At 53.3% G+C, this 21367-nt stretch overlaps 1 protein-coding gene across 2 annotated transcripts in view; it reads right to left on the bottom strand.

Annotated features, from left to right (window-relative positions):
• Nucleotides 1-8120: 8120 nt before the first annotated feature.
• The window catches only part of MLXIP (MLX interacting protein), a 59695-nt gene continuing 46448 nt past the window's right edge, over nucleotides 8121-21367 (bottom strand). Inside the window, exons 7-17 of one of the 2 annotated variants that reach the window (XM_025889615.2) lie at nucleotides 20981-21070; nucleotides 20341-20432; nucleotides 18748-19402; nucleotides 18181-18302; nucleotides 17870-18059; nucleotides 16319-16443; nucleotides 15682-15783; nucleotides 15447-15574; nucleotides 15100-15223; nucleotides 13449-13578; nucleotides 8121-12864 (exon numbers count right to left, since the gene is read on the bottom strand). In XM_025889615.2, coding sequence (XP_025745400.1) covers nucleotides 12743-12864; nucleotides 13449-13578; nucleotides 15100-15223; nucleotides 15447-15574; nucleotides 15682-15783; nucleotides 16319-16443; nucleotides 17870-18059; nucleotides 18181-18302; nucleotides 18748-19402; nucleotides 20341-20432; nucleotides 20981-21070 — 1880 coding nt within the window. In that variant the 3' untranslated portion in view covers nucleotides 8121-12742. The remainder of the gene's footprint in view (nucleotides 12865-13448; nucleotides 13579-15099; nucleotides 15224-15446; nucleotides 15575-15681; nucleotides 15784-16318; nucleotides 16444-17869; nucleotides 18060-18180; nucleotides 18303-18747; nucleotides 19403-20340; nucleotides 20433-20980; nucleotides 21071-21367) is intronic. The other variant, XM_025889616.2, reaches the window with a different exon arrangement.

Below are 21367 nucleotides of genomic sequence, written 5' to 3'. Positions count from 1 at the left end.
TGTCTCTCTCTCCGTCAAATAAATAAATAAAATCTTAAAAAAAAAAAAAAAGAAAGAAAGAAATGAGCCCGCCTCAGCATCCCTGCCATGGTCACTGGCTGGGAGAGGCCGGTGGGAGGCAGGGCCCTGCCTGAGGGGTGGATGGATTTCAGGGTCCATTATTGTGGAAGTCACATAGGTCGCCTATATGGACAGAAAGCCGGCCTGGGAAAAGCTATCCTTGGGGACCAGGGTCATTTTCTTCCTATTTTTATGTACTTTCCCAAATTTTGTGAAACTAGTATGTATTATTTGAGGAATTCGGTAAGATAAACACAATTTCAAATTTTGAAAGAAATAGCAGTGTGAGAAAAACGGGATGAAAAACAGAGCGTTTGAAGGCCACCCCAAGGCTGTTCACTGTGGCAGTGGGTTGATTTCTTGCCCCTGATCTCTGAAATGAGCCTAGGGTCCACCGTTCACAGCTCTTCGCCCGCTCCTCAGACTCCCGGCTGAAAGGAGCGGCCAGAGCAGCCCATCAGGGACAGGGCGTTCCTTGTTGAGTACAAGGGACTTCTCAGGGTAACCCAGGTGGTCCTACCCCCCCCCCCCAGCCCTTTTGTGAACTCTCCCAAACTATAGTACCTCACAATGAGAAGGACTATTCAGAAAGACATTTCTGGGGCTCTTTCAGAGCTCAGCTTTCTTAATTTACTTATTCAAGGGCCCCAAAAACCTTTGGCACCAACAACAATGGTGCCAAGAGCAGACAGTTTTGGGGCGCCAGGTTCTGGTCCTCTACTTACTGTATGTGATGTGACCTTAGATGAATCACATCATCTTTCTGAACGATGCAGTTTGGTAGTATGTGTATATATGTATGCACGTGTGTGCATATGTGTGTGTATATACATGTTCACAGGGTTGTGCAACTGTCACCATAACCTAATTCCAGAACATTCTCATCACCCCCAAAAGAAGCCCTGTACCCCTTAGCAGTCATTCCCCATTCTTCCAGCCCCTGGAAACCACTAATCTACTTTCTTTTTTCTTTTTCTAGAGTTTACTTATTTATTATTTTTAGTAATCTGTATGCCCAACGTGGGTCTCTAACTCACAACCCTGAGATCAAGAGTCACATGCTCTACCGACTGAGCCAGCGAGGTGCCCCACTACTAACCTACTTTCCATCTCTATGGATTTGCCTATTCTGGGCACTTCGTATAAATGGAATTGTACAGTATGTGGCCTTTTTAATTTGGCTTCTTTTACTGAGTATAACGTTTTCAAGATTCACCCGTGTAGCAGGTGACAGTACTTCGTTCCTTTTTATGGTGCAGTAACATTCCATTGTATGGATATGCCACATTTTATTTGTCCATTCATCAGTTCAAGGACATTTGGGTTGTTTCCGTATTTGGCTATTATGAATAATGCTGCTATGGATGTTTAAATCAGCTTGTTCATTCCTGCAAAAGGGGAAGGTATAATCTTGATCAGGATAGCATCGAGTCTGTAGGTCACTTTGGGGAGTGCTGCCATTTTGACAATGTTGTCTTCCAGTCCATGAACACAGAATGACTTTCCATTTATTTAGGTCTTCTTTAATTTCTTTCAACACTGTTTTAATTGAGGTGAAGTTCGTGTAACATAAAATTTACCATCTTGAAGTGTACGATTTCATTGGCATTTAGTATGTTCACAGTGTCATGTAACCACCACCCATATTAGGTTCTTTTTTTTTTTTTTTTTAAAGATTTTATTTATTTATTTGAAAGAGAGAATGAGAGATAGAGAGCACGAGAGGGAAGAGGGTCCGAGGGAGAAGCAGACTCCCTGCCGAGCAGGGAGCCCGATGTGGGACTCGATCCTGGGACTCCAGGATTATGACCTGAGCCGAAGGCAGTCGCTTAACCAACTGAGCCACCCAGGCGCCCCCCATATTAGGTTCTGAAACATCATCATCACCCCAAAAGGAGGCGCCATACTCATTAAGCAGTCACTGCTACTCTCCTTCCCCCCCCCGCCCCCGCTGACCCTGGCAACACCAATCTGCTTTCTGTCTTCATGGATTAATGTATTCTGGGTATTTCATATATGGAATCATACACTGTGTGGCCTTTTTGTCTGGGGGCTCCTTCCATGTCGCATGGCGTTTTTGAGGTCTGTCCAAGTTGTAGCATGGGTTGTGCCTCACTCCTTTCTGGCTGAGTAACACTCCTGAACTCTGTCCTGTAGTTTTCAGTGTAAAAATCTTGCACTTCCTTGATTAAATTTATTCCTAAGTAGTTTATTATTTTTGATGCTACTGTACATGGAATTGTTTTCTTATTTTCACTTTTGACTTGTTTATTGCTAGAGTCCAGTAATACAGCTCATTTTTGTGTACTGATCTTTCGTCCTGTGTGTGACCTTGCTGAACTCATTTACTGGCTCTCACAGGTTTCTGCGTGCATGTATATCCTTCAGGGTGTTCTATATATAGCATGTCATCCGCACACAGAGATAGTTTTACTCCTTTTTTTTTTTTTGTCCCCAGTTGGAATGTTTTGTATTTCTATGTGTTGCGTAACTGCTACTGAGGACCTCCAGGACAGTGTGGAGTCTTGTGCCCATCTCAAATGGAAAGCATTCGGCCTTCCACTATTCAGCCTGTCAGCTGGGGGTCTTCGCAGATGCCTTTATCAGGTTGAGGAGGTTCCCTCCTACTCCCGGGTTGCTGAGTGTTCTTATCATGAAAGGGAAGCCTTGGTTTTCTCCTGTGGGAAATGAGGATAACAAGTCTGTGGACCATGTAGGGCCTCTTGAGGATACAAATTGGGATAATGCAAAACTCTCCAGTCTGACACACCCAGGTCTAGAGCTCAGATTTGCACTTCGTGATGGTGCCGCTGGGCAAGTTGTGTGCTTCTCTATGCCTCAACTTCCTTATCTCTAAAGTGGGGATAATAACAGTACCCATTTCATACGGTGATGCATCACCCTGGCAGGCAGTGGTAGATCTGACTTAAACCATGAGCTGACTCGGTGCCCAGGACACAGAAACTGCGTGTTATGGTAGATGGCTGATAAAATGAGATGTGGTCCCGGTCCCTAGGCAGGGGTGAGGGTGTGAGGGTAGTACTGACAGTGACATTACCAAGAGAAGGTGGCATGTGGCAGAAGTGACAAGTGGAACACTGGTGGCAGTTCAAAGCCCGAAGTGGGGTGGGCCAGGGCAGGCCACAGAGAGGGACAGAGCACAAGGCCTTCCGGGGGCAGGGGATGTTGGTGAGGCAGAGGGAAGCAGCTCGTAACCACAGGGCGTGCATCGAGCCTGGAAGCTGTGCTGTGATACGGGCAGGGATGGGAGGTGGAGTCAGGGCCCTACTGAAGGACATGCTAGGGACTGGGGACTTCATTCTAGAACAGGAAGTTCTGAAGTGCTGGGAGGAGGGCAGGTGTTTGAAAAAGGGATGAGTGTTAGGAAGCTAAATGCTATTTCCTGAACTTTGGAGACCTGTGTAAGCTAGGAAGATTCTGTTGGGATATTTCTCAACTCTGACCCATACCAGCTGTTCCGCGGCCCCGAATGGGACCCCACTTGGGACGTTTCGCAGAAAGATTTCACAACACAAGACTTGGTGAATGAAAGGGAGCAGGCAAGATGCTGTGCGGCAGGGAGAATCAGAATGACCCCAGGGTATTAAAAAGGAGGACGGCCTTTGTGCTAGCACGGATAAAACCCAAGAGAATGGAAAAGGGTGCAATGTTGGGAATGGGGGCAGAATTCGGGGAAGAGAGATGAAGATTAGCAAAAGCAGCTCACGTTACAGGTGCTTATTGTAAGCCTGGCTTGCTTAATCCTTCAGCAACCCAGCGGGGTAGGTGTGATTTTTTTTTTTTTAAGATTTTATTTATTTATTTGAGAGAGAGAGAGAGAGCACAAGCAGGGGGGAGAAGCAGGCTCCCCGTTGAGTAGAGAGCCTGCTGTGGGACTCGATCCCAGGATCCTGGGATCATGATCTGAGCTGAAGGCAGACGTTTAACTGACTGAGCCACCCAGGCGTCCCAGGGTGAGTGTGATTTTTATCCACGTTTTCTAGATGAGGACTTTCAGGCCCAGAAAGGTTGTCACTCGCCCAAGGCAGTCAGGACCCAGATAGCGAGGAGTTTGGACTTTATTCTAAATGCCACAGGAAGCCATTGGAAGTTTGAGCAGGGGAAGGACACAACGTGTCATAAGTGTCTTAGTAAGGTCACTCCAGCTCTGTGAAGAATTGGTGACAAGCAGCAAGAAGTGGAACATGGAGAATATGGTGTGCCCTCCAGGTGGTGGCAGTGGGGGTGGGGAATGGACCTGTGATTATTCTGGAGGGATCGCTGATAGGATTCACCGACAGATTAAAGGTGGGATGTGAAGGGACGGAAGAACCCAAGGGGGACGTCTAAAGTATTGGCTTGAGCAATTGGGAGGCTGGCAACGCCATGTAGCGAGATGCAGAATATTCGGGGATGAACAGACCCCAGGCAGGGGAAATTGAAGTTAAAGAAATGGTGGTTAGAAGCAGAGAGACGTGAGGAAGAGAAACCGGTGCTTAGAGAGAAGTGAGTCAACTGGAAAAGGAGAAAACGGTGAGGCAGAAGAGATAAGGAGAAAAAGCCCCAGCAGGGAGAGGGGGAGGTGTCAGCCTTGGTGGAGCTTGCCTCCTGTAGAGCCTGCTCTTCTTCCCTGAGGGTTCTGCCCCTTTGCCCAGAGAACTCTGCTTGTCCCTTGGGCTCCCGGCTCAGGCACCACCTACCACGGGGACGTTCCCAGCGCCTCCCAGGACTGGTTCCTGGCACGCCTTCATGACCTCATGGCACCCCGCGCTGACCCCCATCATTCAGTTATCAAGACAGATTTTGTGGCACTGCGGTGTTCCCTGAGCTGAGTTCGAATTTGGCCTGCAGCACATGCTTCTTGATCAAAGACCGGAGGAAAGAAGGCGTAGCTGGGCAACCCCCAGGCAGGTGTGGGATAAGAGGCACGGAACGCAAGCAGCTTATGCATATCCCGGTGGAGGTCATTCGGTGGCACTGATGGGTGGGCTGGGGACTCGGGATGCCAGACAGGTGAGGGGGCAGGTGGGAAGGACCTCCTGCTCATGCAGGCCCCACTCCCACCACAAGTCTGTAATGGAACCCAGCCAGCGCTGCTTGGTCTCGTCCCCCAGGAAAGAAAATCAGTCAGACTAGATCAAGAGATTAGATTGTTTGCTGCACCATACCCATTAAGGCAGGAAAGTAGACTCTTATCTTAGAAAGCTCTTCCCTCTTTAAACAATAAGGGTTTTCTAGCTAATGATTCTGTGAAACAGAAAATCTGATCAATAAGAACTTCCCCAGTCCTCAGATTTCTTATTAACTGTGACTTTGTAGCTTTTGACAAAGCCTTCAGGAGTCTTTAAATGGCCAACAACAGAGGCATGTATGCACTTCTGTAAATGGTACCAAAAAGCACATTTACTATTAACAAATGAAACCCATATGGGACTTGCTTCAAAACAATGGGGGCGGGGGTGAGGTACATACGAAACAAAATTGGCCCCGAGTTGGTAGTTGTTAACGTGGATGATGAGTAAGTGGGGGCTCCTTGTACTATCCCCTCTACTTCTGTGTATGCTGGAGATTTTCTGAAATAAAAAGGTAAAAGGCACACTTACTGAAATTTAGGACAAGTGCCATCACACCAACCTACACAAGGCTAAATTCAGATCTTCACATATAAAAAAGGTAAACTGTGTCCTAGAGAATAATCACATTCACATCTAAGATGAAAGGCTTTTAAATGCCAGTAAGAGATTGTTCTTATAGCTACAACCTAAGTTACTAGAGTTGATGTTTTATATTAAACATGGAATCCCAGGGGTCAACCTTTTAACCCTGGTCAACATCTACACCAGCTTGACCTCTCCACCTGCTAGTTGCCCCTGCCCCTCTCCTGAGTTCTTCTCACGGGTCCCCACACCCTACCTCTCTGACACAGACGTGAGGAAGGGGCAGCTGGCTGCTGGAATGGTAAGGGCTGAGGGCTCTTTCAGCAGGTTACCTGTTCCCCTGCCATGCACCCGTTCTATGCTGGGCATGGCAGTGACCATCGGCACCAGATCCTTGTCCTGACGGGCCTCGGTACCTGGCGGGGAAGACAGATGACAATGACAAACACGACAGGCGTCCTGAGCAAACACAGGGTGCTCTGAGGCCCGACTCCATGCGTGTGCGTGCATCTCTGCATCGGGGGTGGGGTGCGGGGACATGAGGGCTGGTTTCTGAAGAACTGAGGTCCAAAGATTGGGACTGGAAGAAAGGATGGGAGCGAGCCGGGAGATGGAGAGAGGCTTGGACAGAGGAAAGAGGACTTGGAAAAGCCTTAAGAGTGACATGGCACACAAAACATGGTGCGTTCAGAGAACGGGAAAGAGCAAAAATGAGGTTGGGAAGGGAAGCAGGGGCCAGATGGGCAAGAGTGGGCGGCGGGTTCTCCCCCTAGGACTTGGCCCTCGTCTGGAAGGCCCTGGACGGAGCACAGGAGTGACATGGCTGGACCTGGGCTTTTCCAAGCTCCCAGTGACTGTGACAGACACCCCAAGACAGAGTGAGGGGGACGCTGTTACGTGAACTGGTCGAGAAATAATGGCGACTTAGATTTGAAGACAGCAGTGGTGATGGAGAGAAGTGAATCATGTATTTGGAAGAGATCTGGAAGACGAACTTGACCAGACTTGGTGTTGGGAGAGGTGGTGGTGGCGGGGGGGGGGGGGGGGACAAGTCAAGGATAATCCTCCCATTGCACTGGGTGGAGACGCCATTTACAAGGTAAAACAAAACAAAAACAAAACACGACCCTTTAGCCTTTCCTGATCCACGTGGCCTTGATACTTTGGAAAGTACTTTCATTTCTTTCTAGAAATGGGAATAGCCACACTGCCAGGTTGAGAACTATCCAGGGGCGTCCATGTCCCTGAGGCGCCCAGGGCCTGATGCAGAGGGACAGTCTCCAGCGCCCTGGTCTTGCTCCCTCTGCTCTGTCTTCCCCCTCCCAGTCTATCCAAACTCAACCCTCTTCTCTGAATTATGTCCCGAGCATCTTTTAAGATTCCATACGTAACGTGGAGCTGGGTTCGAAAACTTCAGAAGAGCAAAGCAGACATCTGTTGCTCAATGGAAATCAAGCTTCTTCAGCCCAGAAGAGTCCGTGAATCACTTGCTTCTTTCTAGGGCCTCCTGTTTTTAGGACCCAAAATCTTGCTTTGTGTCATGGAGACTTTTTCGTTTGGGGGAGGCATCGGGTTTGATCAGACAAGAGCCTGTCTGTCAACCCACGGCATTTCAGTCAGAGATCTGGATCTGGGCAGTTGTTTGGTGAAACAAGCCAGCAGGGGCCAGGCTGCCTGCAGGAGGTAGCATGACTCAGCTCGCTGCGACTGCCTCTCAAGCACCAGGAGCTGAGGTGGGGGAGATGGGGGGGGGGTGCAGGAATAATGTATGGAAAAGAGAGAAGCTTCTAAAATGAACAGAGATCATCAATATCTTCTCAGATCAACAAAGGGCATCTTTGCTGGTCAACTTACCTGCTTTTTCCTACGGTTTTGGGTCCCTGGTTAGCCAGGAGACCACGGCCTCCTGGGGCCATCACCTGGACTTAGAACACTTTCAGCACTGGGGTCAGTGTTAGCCATACTGACAAGAACCTACACTTTCTAAGTACAGTGTCTCATGGGTTACCGAGCCCCCTTACAGGATTTTATGTGAACCTCACAACCACCCTGTTCAAGTGTGCAGGGCAGGTGCCATTTGCCTGGGTTCCAGATGAGGACATGGCACTTTGTACAAGCACCACTGAACTCTGTCCACCCGGGAAAGGCCTGGAGCACCAGACCCTGGTGAATTCACAGCGAGAATCGGTGATTTGGGGCTTTTGACATGGGTCCTTCCAGCAGCCTCTCTTCAGGACCCCCTACTCACCTGGGGCCTCTCTCCCCCAAGCCTTCACCCCAGGCTGAAGCTACCGCCCAAGGTTGGAAGGAGTAAGCCAGTCTGAGCATCATTTTGTTCCGATCTCCCAGTATCATCATTTCCACAGCCCAACACGGCAGCATTTAAGACCACACATCACAGGCTTTTCAAAAAAATACAGCTTTTTATTGTCTCGGATGCAAATATAGTTTTAAAACTGCATTGTAGTGTTGAATACAGCTGGTGGAAACGTGCTTCTTGACAGCGGAGCATGAAGGGTGGTGTTCTGGATGGTGCAGGCCTGAGGGAGCCTCCGAGTAACAAGGCTCTTCTCAGGTTTTGCTGTTCGGACCACGAGGGGAAACCGTCTCCTAACGGAGCCATGACACAATCACCAAAGCTCACAACAGAAAAAACAAACCATTTACACAATGAACTGGAAGCTGGCAAAGGAAGAGAACGCTGTGGTGGCTCAGCTGTGATGTTACAAAATAAGTAGATGAACAAGGTTCCCTTTCGCGGGCCGTCTGAGAAGATTCGGGTAGAGAAACAGCAGGGCGTTGTTGGGGGGAGGCTGTGTTCAAGCTCCCTTGTGAGAAACACAGTCTAGGAATTGTGTGTCCCTGGGCTGAGCCCTTCATACCCTTCAACTGCAGGACAAACTCTACAGAAATGTATCCGTTTCTCCCAAACCCTCCACAATCTCAAGCCTTGGGAGGAGCACACCTCTGTTTAGAAACCCAGAAGGCAATTCTTCAAATTAGTGGTGCCCAGGGTTGACTGTGAAACCAAAAGTTTGACTGGGAGATGGAAGTGAATTCTGCTACATATTTGGGAAGGAATTTCACAAAAATAAAATTCCATTAAGTAAACACACACAGGCGGGCTTGTGCAAGCACGTGCACATGCGTGCGCGCACACAAAGACACACACACACTGAATCAAAGCCAACATTTAACATGAAAAGTTCCCTTTTCTTTCTCAAAGGCTGATTTTCGCAAACCCCGACAAGGAAACAGCCCCCCGCGTGATGAGCCAGGAAAGCCAAGTCCTCAGAAGGAAAACAAAACGGGGCAGTTTCTGGAGGTACACAGTTAAGTCCTAAGGCTTCTCCCTGCTCTTGCTGTCCCTCCGATCCGAGAGGGTCAAGGCCAGGGAGACTACTGAAAGTTACAAACAGGTGTTGAGCTTCCAAGCTCTTCCACCCTCCAACCCCCTTCTCCCCTTGTGCATGTTCAGACGTTGGTGAAAATCCTCGACATACGCGGTATCGGGGCACCGAGGTGAAGACTCGGGCCTGCGGCTGCCAATGTTGCTCACACCAGGGCACCCCAGCTCTCTCCTCCAATGAGACCATGACCGAGGGAACACTTGGCAAAGCTAAGTTCCCACGAGCGGTGGGTGGGTTTCGTCACTGGCAAGGTGCGTAATGGGAAGCAGGGCATCTCTAGGGAAAGGCAACTTTCCACCAGAGAGAGAGGAGAGAGTGGACCAGCTTATCCATCAAACTGTGGGGGGTCCTGGGCATGGGGCAGGGAGCACCGAGGACAGCCCAGTGCCATGCCATGTGCTTCAGCTAGACCGTGCCAGCTTGTAATCCTGCAAACAATGGACTTGCTCCTCGTTCCTCTAGTTCTCAGGTCACTTGCCACCAGACCCCTTCACCTGGGTCGAGACAAAGGGGGTTGGCACTACCCTGGGGGGCCATGCTTGCTCAGTCTAAGTTTACATTTCTATCGGCCAGAGCAGGAATACCTTCCGGTCCAACCGTCAGGTCACAAGGGCAGGAAGCGGATGAAGCTGGGTGCCCAAGGGCACATGGGCGACAACTGGCCACCCCTCCTCCTGCGGAGGCTCCAGGAATAGGGTGGCGCTGGGGGTTCCCTGCCCTTCGGTCCTTCCTCCTGACAAGGGCCAGTGACGTCCGCTAGCACCTCACTAACTCTAACTTCTGACGCTGGGACCTTTGCTTTCGTGTGAGAAAATCCGGCTGGACAGCAGCGGGGGTGCATGGGCTGGGGCCCCCCTGGGGGGGCGACTTGCCAGTGTAACCCGCCTGAGCTGGGAGGGACGGGCCCGCCAACTTTCAGAAAGCCCCGCGGTGGCACCTGCCCTGTCCCTGCGTTTCCCACTCATCGTGAAAGAGCAGGCAGGAGTGTGAAGGGGGCTGATGGCACAGAAAGATTTCACAGAAATGCTTTTCAAAGATTTATGTGCCAGACAGGCTTTTTTTTTTTTCCTTTTCAGATTGATTTTTTTTTTTTTTTTTTTATTCTCCAAAGTGTCAGCATTTTAAAGTTTCTTTTATGGGAGCAGAGGCAGGAGCAGGGGTGAAAATGAGTGTAAACAAAGCACAGCCCTGTGGGCAGCACGCCTTGGAGGCCTCTGGCAGGCTGATCTCGCTGTCCCTGCGCCCCCGCTGGGCCCCTCTGTCTGGCCAGATTCATCGGGCAAGATTCCAAAATAAGAAATGATTCTGGGACAAGAAACATGTCTGTGGTAAGAGATACAGCTTTGTGGCCCTATAGCCGTGGTAATCGTGAGCACCAAGAGAAATGGATTTAAGTCAATGTCTCAAAACAAAAACATGCATCTAATTAACAGTCTGCTAGGACACACACACACACACACACACACACACCCTTCAAAGTCTCATGTGACCCAACAGCCTTAAATATTTAACAAAACAGAATCATGAACATTAATTCAGCAAAAGGAAGAGAAGGAGAGGTAGGCCGAAGAAGCAAGAGGCCAATTTTATATCCCACAGAGTTAAAAAAAAAAAAAAAGACTCCCAGCGCCGGGTGGGGAGAAGGCTGCTCATTTAGGAGAGGTCTTGGTGGGCCAAGCATTCCGGCCACTCACGTGGTTTACAAAGGCACAGGAACTGGGGAAGGGACGGAGCTCATGACCCCCCACAAGCCCTGGGGATATCTCGTGTTTTTCCTTTTGACCCTAGTGAGTTCTTACCATGGTGGTCTTCCCCTTTGGAAGGGCAACTCCGAGTTTATCCTGGGGTGAAGGATGAGTTCTCTTACCATTTCCCAGTGGACATTAAGGACCAGCCCAGCCTTGTCTTGTGCTCGCCCCTCAGGGGAGTGATCTGGGAGGCTTGTAAACACGTTTTCTGGAGAGACTGAGGGTTGCCGCCAAGCTGCTCTTGTGCGGGGCTGAAGCACAGACAAGGGAGTAGGTGACTGGTCGGTGACCTGCAGGAGAGACGGTGGCACAGCCGGCGGCAGAGAGACGTCACCCCTGCCATCCTCCATCAAGTGAGGCTGAGGCAGGGCTGGCTGCCCCCGAGCACCTTCAGCAGGCCTCCAGGAACCCGCGGGAGCCTCCAAATGGGTCCAAGCTGCAGGAGGTTGCCCTCAGTAGCGCCCCCCCTAGAGCCTACCCCAGCATTTCCAGCCTTGCCTAGCACTGCGCAGGCTCCATCTCTGGCAGGGAGGACAGAGATTGAATGGAAAGTCCACTGAGCCTCTGAACTTCACAGCAGGACGTTAAAAGCACATTCTTTCAACGAGGAGGTACCCTTGGCTGGGCTTCCTGAGTGTTAGAGAGAGCACCCGCCCTTCCATCTGCAGCTCCTCTTGCACATAGAGCAAGAGGATGGGCCTGGACACCCCGAATGCAATTCCATGTTCAGAAGCAGGCCGCTGCCTCCAGATATCCCTCCACCTTAAACAAACATGAGTGTAACTCTTCACCGTATGATCTGGAAGATGCCCAGAGACAGCTCTGAGGCTGCCTGCCTCAGAGGGCTGCCCATCAACATTCAATTTCTTCCTCCAAACACAACACAGGACAGACTTTGGGTGTGGTGACATCTTTGGTCCGAGAACTGTTATGGTTTGGGGCTCCCAGCTGAACCATCCAGGCAAGGCGACAGACCCATGGCAGCACCGTGGAGTCTGGCCTCTCAAACGCCACGCTCTCAGGGCTGCGAGCATGCACCCAAGGCTGCTGGCTCATCCCAGGCTGCGGCTTGGAGGAAGGTGGAGAACAAGGGCCATGCGGTGAGGTGGCGCCCAGTGAGGCCCCGCCGGAGTCCCCACCACGGTTCTCAAGCCACCGACGGTGGCTGCCGCAGCACCGGCAGAACAGAACGAGGCCGCCCGCGGCGCCGCCCGAGGGGTCTCCGAGCCAGAGCAGCAGCTTCGCCTTGATGTGCGATCCTTCTCGCGCCGCGAGCGTGCACACCCACCGCTTCCGCACGCGGGTTCCGGGGTTCCCTGGCGGCCTGTGTGGTGGGAGCAGCTGTCCAAACCTACTTACAAGGTCAGAGTCTGAGGGAGGAAGGGAAGTGCCTTCCACCTGCCCCCCAGGAGAGTCAGAGCAGCGCCATCCGAGTGCCCAGGGGCGACAGGAGCGAACATCCAGAAGTCTGAGGACAGAACCGAAGAGGAACCCTTATGCTTCCCAGCTCCCAGGAGCAGGCCGTGCCCCATTTGTCCCCTCTACTCCCTGCTCAGGCACCAGGGGCCCGGCCGACCACCAGCAGGACGGGACTTTGTCTGGGTTGCCTGAGGGCAGGGGAGTTCACAACTGAGGTCGATGAGTAAGAGTTCACAGCAAGGGGCTCCCAAAGACGGGCTGTTGCTGTCGGCAGGACCCGAACCTGCTTCAGACCTGAGCGCAGTGTTCTGAGTGGCCCAGTGGGCCGGTGGAGTTGGAGGGGGGCCCTGAGCTCTGCGTCAGGAGAGGCATGGGGTGCAGCACCCTCTCCGCGGGCAGGGAAGAGCCTCCATGGCATCTTGCACGGCCACGTGCCCGCCAGGTGCCACTAAGACTCCCCCGATCTCTTGCCGATTCCGGTGACGGCCTCTGCCGCCTGCTCTGGCAGCTGGGACGGGTCTGTCAGAACGGAGGTGGTGGTGCTCAGGTGCCGGAGGGTGTGCAGCACCGCTGGAAGAAAGGGGGAGGTTAGCCCAGGGGCACAGGCACACACGGCCGCTTCAGGTCCCACCGTGGACAGCACACGCGCTCTTCCGCGCAAACCCGTGTGGTAATTCTCATGTCACCGAAGGAGAGCGCCACTGAGGGACAGATGCCGGCAAAGCCTCTCTGCCCCTAGGGTAACTGCAAATCCCGTCTCCTCTCCTGCAGACAAGCAGGGAACCCCAAGCTCTTCCCGTTTGTCCACCTCTATAACCTCAGTATAAGGGCGCAGCCTTGTTAGTTCTAAGAATTAAACCAGAAAACATCTGGAAGTACAGGGCCTGGTGAACAGTAGGTGCTCAATAAACGCAAGGCGGACCTGAGCACATGGATGCACGGCGATGACAGGAAGTAAAGGAGAGGCGCTAGGGGCCACGCCCCTGTCCCGCAGCCGGCCTCTCTGGCCGGGGCCTCCTGCTGACGCAGCTGCTCGTGGGGGCGCCTGGACCTGCCACGGCACTGTCTGCAAAGGCCCTCCTCTCCCTGGGACTATCCTCAAGGGTTTGGCGAGCCCCCGTGATGCCGCGGCCCCTGCGTAGCCCCCGACTCACTTGGCCTGAGGACGGGCAGGGAGCAGTGCTGGTCCAGCCAGGACAGCGCCGTCCGGTGCAGCTCTTCCAGGCTGCTGGTGGACACCATCCCCTTGAAGGACTCAAACAGCGGCTTGATAATGATACTGAACTGCACGGCACGTGGGTTAAAGAAAAGATAAGCAAGGAGGAGGCCGGCAGACATGTAACCGGGGGTGAGGAGAATAAAGTCCAGCTACGGTCTTGCCCGTGACCAACTTCCCCAGGGACGACAAGTAACCACGTACAGTTGATGAGGGAGTGTGATCTAGATAAGATGCACCCTCACATTCCCCTGAAATCTTTCCATCTAACTCTAACTGAGCAACAGGTTAATGACCACTGAGCAGGCCGGAGGCAGGGAGGGACACAGACGTTTCCTCAGTGTGGAACAGGTCCGAGCACCCTGACATGAAAGCCAGCGGTCTATGGATACCTGCAAGAAGAGCAGAAGCACACGGCAGACCACAAAATAGAAGCTGTCTAGAGATGGAGGAGATCTGTCTTTTGTGATAAACACACGCGCTGGCTCTTAGTCACATTCTGTGCGGGTCTCCCAAACCATCCTAGGCAAGCAAATCCGCAAAAGCATGAGGTCCATTTTCTCCCTGATCTGAGCCACGGTTGTGCCCAGGGCCCCCGAGCTGAGGCTGATGATGAATGTGCCACTTTACCAAAGAGGTCCTGGCTCATCCCAGCTGCCGCCCCCATCAGTGCTAAGGGCCAGAGCCAGGCTGAGTAAGCCGGGCCACCTCCATCAGTGCTAAGGGCCAGAGCCAGGTTGGGTAAGCCGGGCCACCTCCATCAGTGCTAAGGGCCAGAGCCAGGCTGGGTAAGCCGGGCCACCTCCATCAGTGCTAAGGGCCAGAGCCAGGCTGGGAAAGCCGGGCAGAGCAGAGGCAACAGAGCTGCTGTCTGGTCTGTCATCCCTCTCTTCAAAACCAGCCATTAGAGTGCAAACAGATAAAATCCTCTGCTCCTAAACGGCTGTCTCTTCAGTCTGTCAGCAAGAAGGTGAAGACACATGGCCAACCTACCATGTGTGTAGATTGTCTGAGGCAGAGAGGTGGCTGAAAGGGGACGGACAAGGCAGGGGCTGTCCCCCAGAGGGGCCCTGCTGATATCTGGAAGGCTGAGCGCAGGCGGGCTTTGGCCCCAGAGATGGACCCCAGCACGCAGATGTACGTGCCTCATAACAGCATCGAAGACCATGTGGCCCAAACGCAGACAACAACCTGCAGGGAGCTGGTTTCAAATCCTGACTCTGCCGCTTAGTGATTTATGAGCCCTGGTTTCCCATCTATCTCACGGGGCAGTACTCGCCCCTCCCCGGAGATGGCCGCCAGGATGTGTCGGATTAGATCCTACCTCCTTCCTACAGCATCGCCTCAGCAGGTGGCTCTGGCACCTCGCGATAAACCATCTTTATTTCCCAAGCACGGAGAGAGCAAAGTTGATCTGTTCTGCTTCCCCAGGAAGCCCTGAGCCTGGATGGTCACCAACAATAGCCCCCCTTCCCACCACGGGCCAGGCCAGGCCCCTGGACCGAGGCAGAAACCAGCACTGCCTGTTGGATGAACTCAACAGCAACCATTTGTGGGGGGCGGGAGAAGCAAAGCAAACCCAAAGATACAATCCAGAACTTCCAATTCTGTAGGGTCCGGCTCTTCACATACTCATCAAACATGTCCCTCATGTGATCGAATTGGTGCCGGGTGACGGGCACTCCCGTGGCAGGAAGCAGTTGCTGGCAGGAGCTGCAACGACAGGAAGAATCAGAGGAAGCTCAGAGCGGCCAGCGATGAAGCTGGACCCTGAGGCGCCAAGTGGGCAGGGCCAGCTGCCGCTGGTCACTGCGGGCCCAAGAGGGGAGGCCTCAGGAGGAGGAGGATGACAAAAGCCCAAAGGACCCTCCTGCCTCTGGGACACGCACTTGGGAGGATGAGGCACCAGCCCCGGGCCCCACCCCTGCAGCCTCACATGATGGTGGCGTTGAGCTCCTCGATCTCCTCCCGCAGCCGCCGGGCTTCTTCCTGCATCTGGCCCCGCTCCTGCTGCAGCTTGGTGATGTACTCCACGGTCTTCTGCAGTGTGATGGCGTGGCTGGTCTGGGACAGGGGCGGCAGGGTCAAACCACGGCAGCCACGGCGACCCTGCCTGGCTAGCCGGTGCCGAGGCCAACACAGGGGCTCCCCGCCCATCCGACACCACTCACCAGCTTGGAATTATTAGAGATCAAACTGTTGAGGGTGTCAAAGCCCATCTTGATGTTGAAGCGCCTTTTCTGCTCAGCTGAAATATGCTTCATCTGCCGGTTCTGTTGGGGAATCGAGTGGTCGCTGTGACACAGGGTGCACCACAGGGCCACCGCCCCGCCCTCCCAACCTGCGGCTCAGGGGCTAGAGAGTAAGTGGAAGGAGGGGCGACAGGAGCCGTGAGGGGGCAGGACAGGGTTGCTGGAAAACCCTGCCTGCTGAGTGGAGGCCCTCGGCAGGGGCCGTGACCACTGCTGATCAGCCTTTCCCAGCCACCCTCGGCCCACTCCTCCGCTGACCCAGTTCTTCCAGCCGCCGTCTCCCGCATGCTACGGGGTTCAGGGCTGGTTCCGGGGCTCAGGGCCGGCTAGCAGGTGGGGGAATGGGAGGAGCCGACCTTATCTCCAGATTAAGTAGCAAACATCCAGGTTCCTGATGCTACCCTAGCCTGCTGGAACACCAGCCGGGTCTGTGCTGCTCCTTTCCTGTGTGTCCTTAGTAAGGGACGCAGCTGCCCCAACGGTCCCTTGATATTCTCCTCCGTGCCCTCCCCCCATCCCTCCAAGGAAATCAAGACCCAAGAGAGACCTGTGATACCTTTAAAGCAGCCACATTTTTGGGGTCTGCCGATTTCCCTGAGCAGTTGTTCTGGGGAGACTGGGGACTAGGGCTCTGCTCTGAAGCACATGGAGAGGCCTGCCCTGAGTTTGGGCAATCTCGACCTGAGAAGAACAGAGACTCCTCTTAGGACATGGCTGGCGGCAGCTCACCCAGTAAGGGAAGCCCCACAAGTCCCAAACCCTGGAAACCCATCCGGAACCTCCCACAGCGACCCCAGAGCAAAAACTGGAGAAATCCTTGCCAACATCCCAAGGAGGGTTCTGTTAGGTGTGGACAAGGCCTGATGAAGGCTGGCTGGACGTGGGGTAGGAACATGGCCTGAGCTTGGCCAGCCACAGGTCTTGGGGACACGGAGAGTTTTGAGAGGAGGCCTAACTGCTAACCCAGCTTACTAACAAGCCTCGTGGGGGCCACCTGCGGTTTCCGCAGCCTCTGCGAGGCTCTAGTTCTTACCCTGTGTGTCAAGTACACGTATCTGTTTATTTTTGTTCCTTCAACTCTACATATACATTTTCTTGTATTTTCAATCTCGCTCACTCCACACCAGCCATGCCCTGGTCACTGGCATCTCTCAGGAGGCCCCCAGAACCTCTGGGGCTGCCCCACCTGCCTGCCTAGAGAGCCTCAGTGCACTCCTTTCTGTGGCGCTGCCCACCTCCCTGCCCTGCTGCTCAGTTTCCCCATGCAGCTCCAACACCCAGTGTTCTGCGCCTCAGCAGACAGGGTAACACTAGGCTACCTGAGCCCTAACTTACACCACTGTAGGGGCCTGACTCGTAACTAGTCTTCATCTTTAGCTTTCCAGACTGGAGGCCCTTATTCGTCCGGCCTCCTTGGACAAGTCCCTCTACTGTCTGATCTCTGTAGGCAGAGATCTTTCCTCCTCAGGTCTTCCTGACTGTTCAGGGAAGACAACTGTTTACCATAGAGCTCCAGGAGCAACCATGCCCAGGTTTTATTTGAGACAAGGCACCTTTGGTCTCCCTCCCAGATGGGGCATCTGAAAGGAGGAAGCCTAGGTTCTGGTTCTACCCCCACCGCCAGGGGCGCACACAACCTCGGGCAAATCCTTTATTCCTGGCTTCATGGCTCTTCACTGGGCAAAATCAGTTCTCCCCCGATAGTCCTGCCAATGGAAGGCCCACGGTGTGGAAATGGGCTCAATGATGTGAGGTGCTTGAAAACTAAGGGATGACCACGTTGATGTGGAGACAAGCCTGGGTGGTTTCCATTTTCTGGAAAGCGCTGACAGCCTCAATCCCTTGTCTGGATCAGAACTGGTAGCTCAGAGCCAGGCCTTTATGAAAGAGGTCAGAGTGGTGTTCCCCAAGTGCATTAGGTGCCTGCCCCGCACACGCTTGCCACTTTCCTGCTACTGTGGATGATCTGGCACTACACTGAGCACTTCCAGCGTGGGCCACTAGGCTTCTAAGACCTCACTGCACATCCTGTAAGTCCAGCCTCAATCCCGGGGAACCCCACGGGCAGTCTCCCTGACCCAGGTATGGGCATGCTCATTTTACTCACGAAGTCCCAACCATTCAGACTGGAGCGCACACTCACTGGAACCCGTGGCAGGGACCTGCTCGCCCTTCACCAGGGAGTCTTGCACGGCGCTTGGAGAGAAGAGCCGAGAGACAGGGGCTGGCTGGCTGCTCGTGGTGTGGCCAAGGTCTGTCACCAGGATGCCACTGTGGAACTCCGTAACTCCAGGAGCCTGAGGTGACACAGGAGACAGAGATCACCCCCGACCAGAGTCATGTCAGGTGAGGACCACCCGAGAGCAGGGCCATGCTGGGGTGACAAGGACACGGAGGGTCTGTCTAGGGCCCCCTCACCCGGGCAATGGCAGCAGGCGTAAGGACCACACTGGACTGCGACACGGTAGAAGCCAACATCCCTTCTCTCTTCAGAGGGCCTGATGTCATAATCACGGCTTGCGGTTGTCCTGAAAAGGCAGCTGCGAGAACAAGAAGGTGAGGGTGAGGCCCGGGGCCGTGGGGGCCTGCTTCTGACCCTACTGTTGCTGAGCCCAGGCTCTGTAGGGCTCCCCAGGAGCAGTGCAGACCCCTCTCCTGCTGCTCACACGTTGCCTTCCTCACCGCAGGGCACGGAGAGACAAAACCACCGGGGTACCTGACATTTGTTTTGCAACTTCTCCTTGAAGGGGACAGATTACAGACCCAGGAAAGAGATCACCTGAACCATGCTTTTTCAAACTGGGTTGAGACTAATTTGAAAAGAAGACCACAAAGTAGACAACAGACTAGATCACACACATGTGGTAGACTGGAACCCTTTTGTTTCACCAGTGTGGGTGAGTCGCAAGTTTGCAAGCCTTGGGGACAGGGAAATGTCCCTCAGGAAGGGGAGATTAGACTCTGGCTTCCCTCCACCTGACTCACCTGGGGCAATGCAAGCATTCTTCAATACCACGGACACAGACTCCGGTTTGGGAGCAGGCACTATTTTGGGGGGCTGTTTGGGCCTCCCCCCAGTCAAAGAGACAGGTTTGGGGTGCACAAAAGTTAAACAGGGTTGGGGAGGTCCGGCAGTTGGCGGCCGAGTGACCGGAGGGAGTGCCAGGCCACAGGGGGACACTGAGGGCGTGGGATGGTGGGTTGTGATGACAAGGCCCTGGCTCTGGCTGAAGGTGGTGGCAGACGCATCATGGGTGAGGGTGGCAGAGGCCGTGTGTGTGATGACGGAGGGTGACTTGCTGGCTCCAGCAAACTTCGGCTGTAGGAAGGTAGATGGAGCCGAGGGGCTCAAGGCAGGGGCAGGGGGTGGTGGGGCTAAAGGCAGGGCAGGAGAAGCAGGTGCTGGGGCAGGGCTGGGAGACAGCAAGGGCATGGTGAACACGGGGAGGAAAGGCTGAGGGACATTCAGCGACGGTGCAGGAGGACCGAAGTCTGTGGGCTGGATAAAGGGGTCTCCAGGCCGGGGATCTCGTTCACAGCCCTGCCTGTCCGTGGGGTCGAGGGTGGTGGCTGCAGGAGGTGCTATGAGGCCATCAGGGAGGCTCACGGTGGGGAGAGTGGTGGCGGACAGGATGCTCTCCTAAGAAAGGAAGGACAAATGCTGGATCACACAACTTGCTGTCACTTCCCGGTACAACACACCACAAAGTCCAACAACGTACACTGGGCACCTGAGCAGAACCTTCAGACAGAGGGACAAGGCGATGGCGCCTGTCCCCATTCCCGCTAATCTGGGGGGAATGGAGCTGTGTCTCTCCAGGAGTCCGCAGGGGTCTTGTTTCCATTAGGGACTAAATGATAACACAGAGCTCGGACAAAGTGACTGTCTGCACACAGTTGGCTCTAGGCCTGGGAATATCTTGTTTCTAGAGTCCAGCAGGGGTCCCCCCAAAGTCCTGGCCATCTTCTGTTACAGAACACAGGCAGCCTGGTGCACAGCTGCTCAAGGGGTTCCCTCAGGACAGTTTCATGTATCAACTTCTAGAGGTCACCTCTTCCTAAAAGGGAAACGCTCTAAGGAATCAATTGTCAAGACCTCGGTCTCTATAGAAGAAATTCTTCCCAGAGCCAGATGGAAGAAGATGGGGCCAGGGTTTCTGGTGTCTAACTAGATATGGGTACCAGCCTGAGAGCCCCTAAGGGCAAAGAGCCGTGCCTCACTCAGCTCTGCAACCCCAGCAGCTGATAACCAACTTGTGTTAATTGTTACATAGGAAGCAAAAGAAATACATGGAACTTTTTATTAGTGATCCGTGTTTTCCTTTGCTGATCCTCTCTTAACTGGTTAGAACAGAGTTCGCCGCACACAGGTTACATGGAGCCTTAGGCAGGAGCACGGGCTTACCGAGAGCTCCCACCTCTTGGAGATCTATGGCTGCTTTCAAGGAGGGCTAGAATAACGTCTTTATGCATTATTTGTGTGTTCAGCACTAGATCTAGCAAGCCCTAGCACTTTGCTTATGACTGCACGGTTATTCATTGGCCTAGCCCTGGCCACCTCTCCCCAGCTCCCTCTACCTGAGCAGGTGGACTGTTGGGATCTGGTGCAGGTGCTGAGACAGGAGCAGGCAGCATGGAACCAAAAATGGAGCGGCTGGAAGAGAAGAGGTCTGAAAGACAACATCGGGCACTTCTGAGCTCTGTGTGCCTATCATATCCTTGAATTAAGATCCAAATGAATAGGGCACTGAACCCCATCTTACCCAGAGGAATGCCATGGACAGAGGGCGCTCCCCCCTGAAGCAACTCTGCAGAAAGAGGCCCTCTGATCGGAACCACTCATGCTGGCAACTAGTGTGGGGTCTGAAATACTCCCAAGCCTGGTGTTTGGCGGCTCTTATGAGCCCAGTTCTAACTGCAGGACACTGCAGGGAGGTGGCTGTGTTGCCAGCGCCCTCTGCTGCCTACAGGGAGAACTGCTTACGGTCCTGGGCAAACCTGAGGATCTGAGACTGCAGGAGTGAGAGAACCCTGTGGCAGAAAAGCTTCCCAAACCTTGCTACTACCAAAAAAAAAAAAAAAGGTAGTTCTGGAAAAATTCTAAGTCCTCCCCCTTGCCCATGCAAACTCTAATGAAGGGAAGCACCAGTGTGCTTTATCCTGGGCAAAGGGAGATAGATCCAGGCAGCCATGCTCTCTCCCTGCCCCATGTCCTCACCCTGGAAGGGTTCGAAAGTGTCCATGAAGTCCAGGTTGGGCTGCAGAGGAATCAGCCCCGGCTGGATCATGTCTGCATTTCCCAGATGTGCTGTAAGAATCAGAAAGGAGACAGAGGAATCATTCTGCCTTCTCAAATAATGTTGCAGAAACACATAAAAGGCCTGGAATGGATCCTCCTGGCCCTGTTCACATTCTAGATTCTTCCAAGGAGAAGTGCAGGCGGCTGGCTGGAATTTCTACCTTCTTGTGGGTTTGTGGCTATTCTCCACCCTCAGAAGGCAGGAAAGGAAAAAAAGAGAGTTTTTATAAGAAAAGTGAAGTATCAGGAAACAGACACTCCCAGGATGCAGAGATCCCCAGTTCTCACTGCTAGTCTGTGGGCTCT

The sequence above is a fragment of the Callorhinus ursinus genome, unplaced genomic scaffold (assembly GCF_003265705.2).
Source record: "Callorhinus ursinus isolate GAN/ISIS: 27379988/994484 unplaced genomic scaffold, GSC_fseal_2.0 scaffold41, whole genome shotgun sequence".
NCBI classification, from domain to species: Eukaryota; Metazoa; Chordata; class Mammalia; order Carnivora; family Otariidae; genus Callorhinus; species Callorhinus ursinus.
The sequence above is the reverse complement of the archived record's forward strand: the minus strand, read 5'-3'. Positions and strand labels throughout refer to the sequence as shown.